This window comes from Oryzias melastigma, linkage group LG1 (assembly GCF_002922805.2).
Source record: "Oryzias melastigma strain HK-1 linkage group LG1, ASM292280v2, whole genome shotgun sequence".
Lineage (NCBI taxonomy): Eukaryota > Metazoa > Chordata > Actinopteri > Beloniformes > Adrianichthyidae > Oryzias > Oryzias melastigma.
In genome coordinates this window covers 15,137,821-15,139,523 of record NC_050512.1, presented here as the reverse complement: position 1 = coordinate 15,139,523, position 1,703 = coordinate 15,137,821, and the positions used below count along the sequence as shown (strand labels likewise).

The following is a 1,703-nucleotide window of genomic DNA, read 5'->3' as shown; positions in this document are numbered from 1 at the left end:
CAAAGGAAGAAGGCCTGCTGCCAGTGGCTCGTGGAGAAAAAAAAAACTCCATACCTATAATAAATAGATGTGACTCGGAGTTGGACCACCGTCTTCAAGCCCAAACTTTACTCGAGCGCGACGTGATATTCCTGCGAATCAATTTGGGCTTTAAACTCCCGACCCGAGGAGGCGGAGTCTTAACTTATTAAAAGGAACTTGCTGAGATCTGGACGCCAGCAAATATGATGATGATGTCTCTGAACAGCAAGCAGCCTTTCGCCATGGCGCACACCAGCTTGCCCGAGCCCAAGTACTCCTCGCTGCATTCTTCCTCCTCGTCCACCCTGACTTCCAACGCACCTTCGTCCTCCTGCTCTTCCTCCCGACACAGCAGCAGCATCATCAGCAGCAGCGGCGGCAGCAGCAGCTCGGAGGCGATGCGCAGAGCCTGTCTCCCAACCCCACCGGTGCGTATTCTGCATAATCACTGCTTAAAGGCACATTTTGACAGCCCACTTTTTTTTTTTTGCTTGATGTTTTTTTCATGTCTGCACAGCAAATCACCCAACACCTCCATATTTTTTTTTCCTCCTCTGCTCAACTTATGTATTCAGTCGGCTTTGCCTCGCGTATTAATTTTTATGACCTGGGATGTTGCATGTGTCTTGTTTTGTGTGCTCCTTTTTCAGGATTTCTTTTTTTCACATTCTGGAAATGTTTTAAACCGAGGAGTGGTGGGAGAATTCCCTGCTGACAGTTATGTGTGCATTCTATTTGCAATTGCAGAGCAATATATTCGGAGGCTTGGATGAGAGTTTGCTGGCCCGGGCTGAAGCTCTAGCGGCGGTGGATATAGTCTCGCAGACCAAGAGCCACCACCACCCTCCGCACCACAGCCCCTTCAAGCCGGACGCAACCTACCACACCATGAACACTCTTCCCTGCACGTCGTCATCCTCCTCTTCCTCCTCGGTGCCTATCTCTCATCCGTCCGCCTTGGCTGGTCACCACCATCACCACCACCACCACCACCATCACCAGCCCCACCAGGCGCTGGAGGGGGACCTGCTGGACCACATCACCCCGGGACTGGCGCTGGGCGCCATGGCAGGGCCGGACGGCTCGGTGGTTTCCACGCCTGCGCACCCTGCCCACATGGCGGGCATGAACCACATGCACCAGGCGGCCATCAACATGGCCCATGCCCACGGGCTACCGCCGCACATGGGCATGAACGACGTGGACGCCGATCCTAGAGACTTGGAAGCCTTCGCGGAGAGGTTTAAGCAGAGACGGATCAAACTCGGGGTTACCCAGGCGGACGTGGGGTCAGCTTTAGCCAGCCTGAAGATCCCAGGAGTGGGCTCCCTGAGCCAAAGCACCATCTGCAGGTTCGAGTCCCTCACCCTGTCGCACAACAACATGATTGCTTTGAAGCCCATCCTGCAAGCGTGGCTGGAAGAAGCCGAGAAATCACACAGGGAGAAACTTAATAAACCCGAGTTGTTCAACGGCGCGGAGAAGAAGCGGAAGCGCACGTCGATCGCCGCGCCGGAGAAGAGATCACTGGAGGCCTATTTTGCCATCCAACCGCGTCCTTCCTCGGAGAAAATCGCAGCAATCGCAGAAAAGCTGGACCTGAAAAAGAACGTGGTGCGGGTCTGGTTTTGCAACCAGCGGCAGAAACAGAAACGAATGAAGTACTCTGCATGCGTCTAAAA

General features: G+C 54.1%; 1 protein-coding gene across 2 annotated transcripts; it reads left to right on the top strand.

Annotated features, from left to right (window-relative positions):
• The first annotated feature begins 230 nt into the window (after nt 1-230).
• Nucleotides 231-1,703, top strand: pou4f2 (POU class 4 homeobox 2). Of its 2 annotated transcripts, XM_036212229.1 has the most exons (3): nt 231-319; nt 410-453; nt 740-1,703. In XM_036212229.1, the coding sequence occupies exons 1-3, from the start codon at nt 231-233 to the stop codon at nt 1,699-1,701; spliced, it is 1,095 nt and encodes a 364-aa protein (XP_036068122.1). In that variant the 3' UTR covers nt 1,702-1,703. The 2 variants fall into 2 exon arrangements, with proteins under 2 accessions (XP_036068122.1, XP_024115081.2); XM_024259313.2 differs by lacking the exons at nt 231-319; nt 410-453 and having other exon boundaries at nt 464-1,703.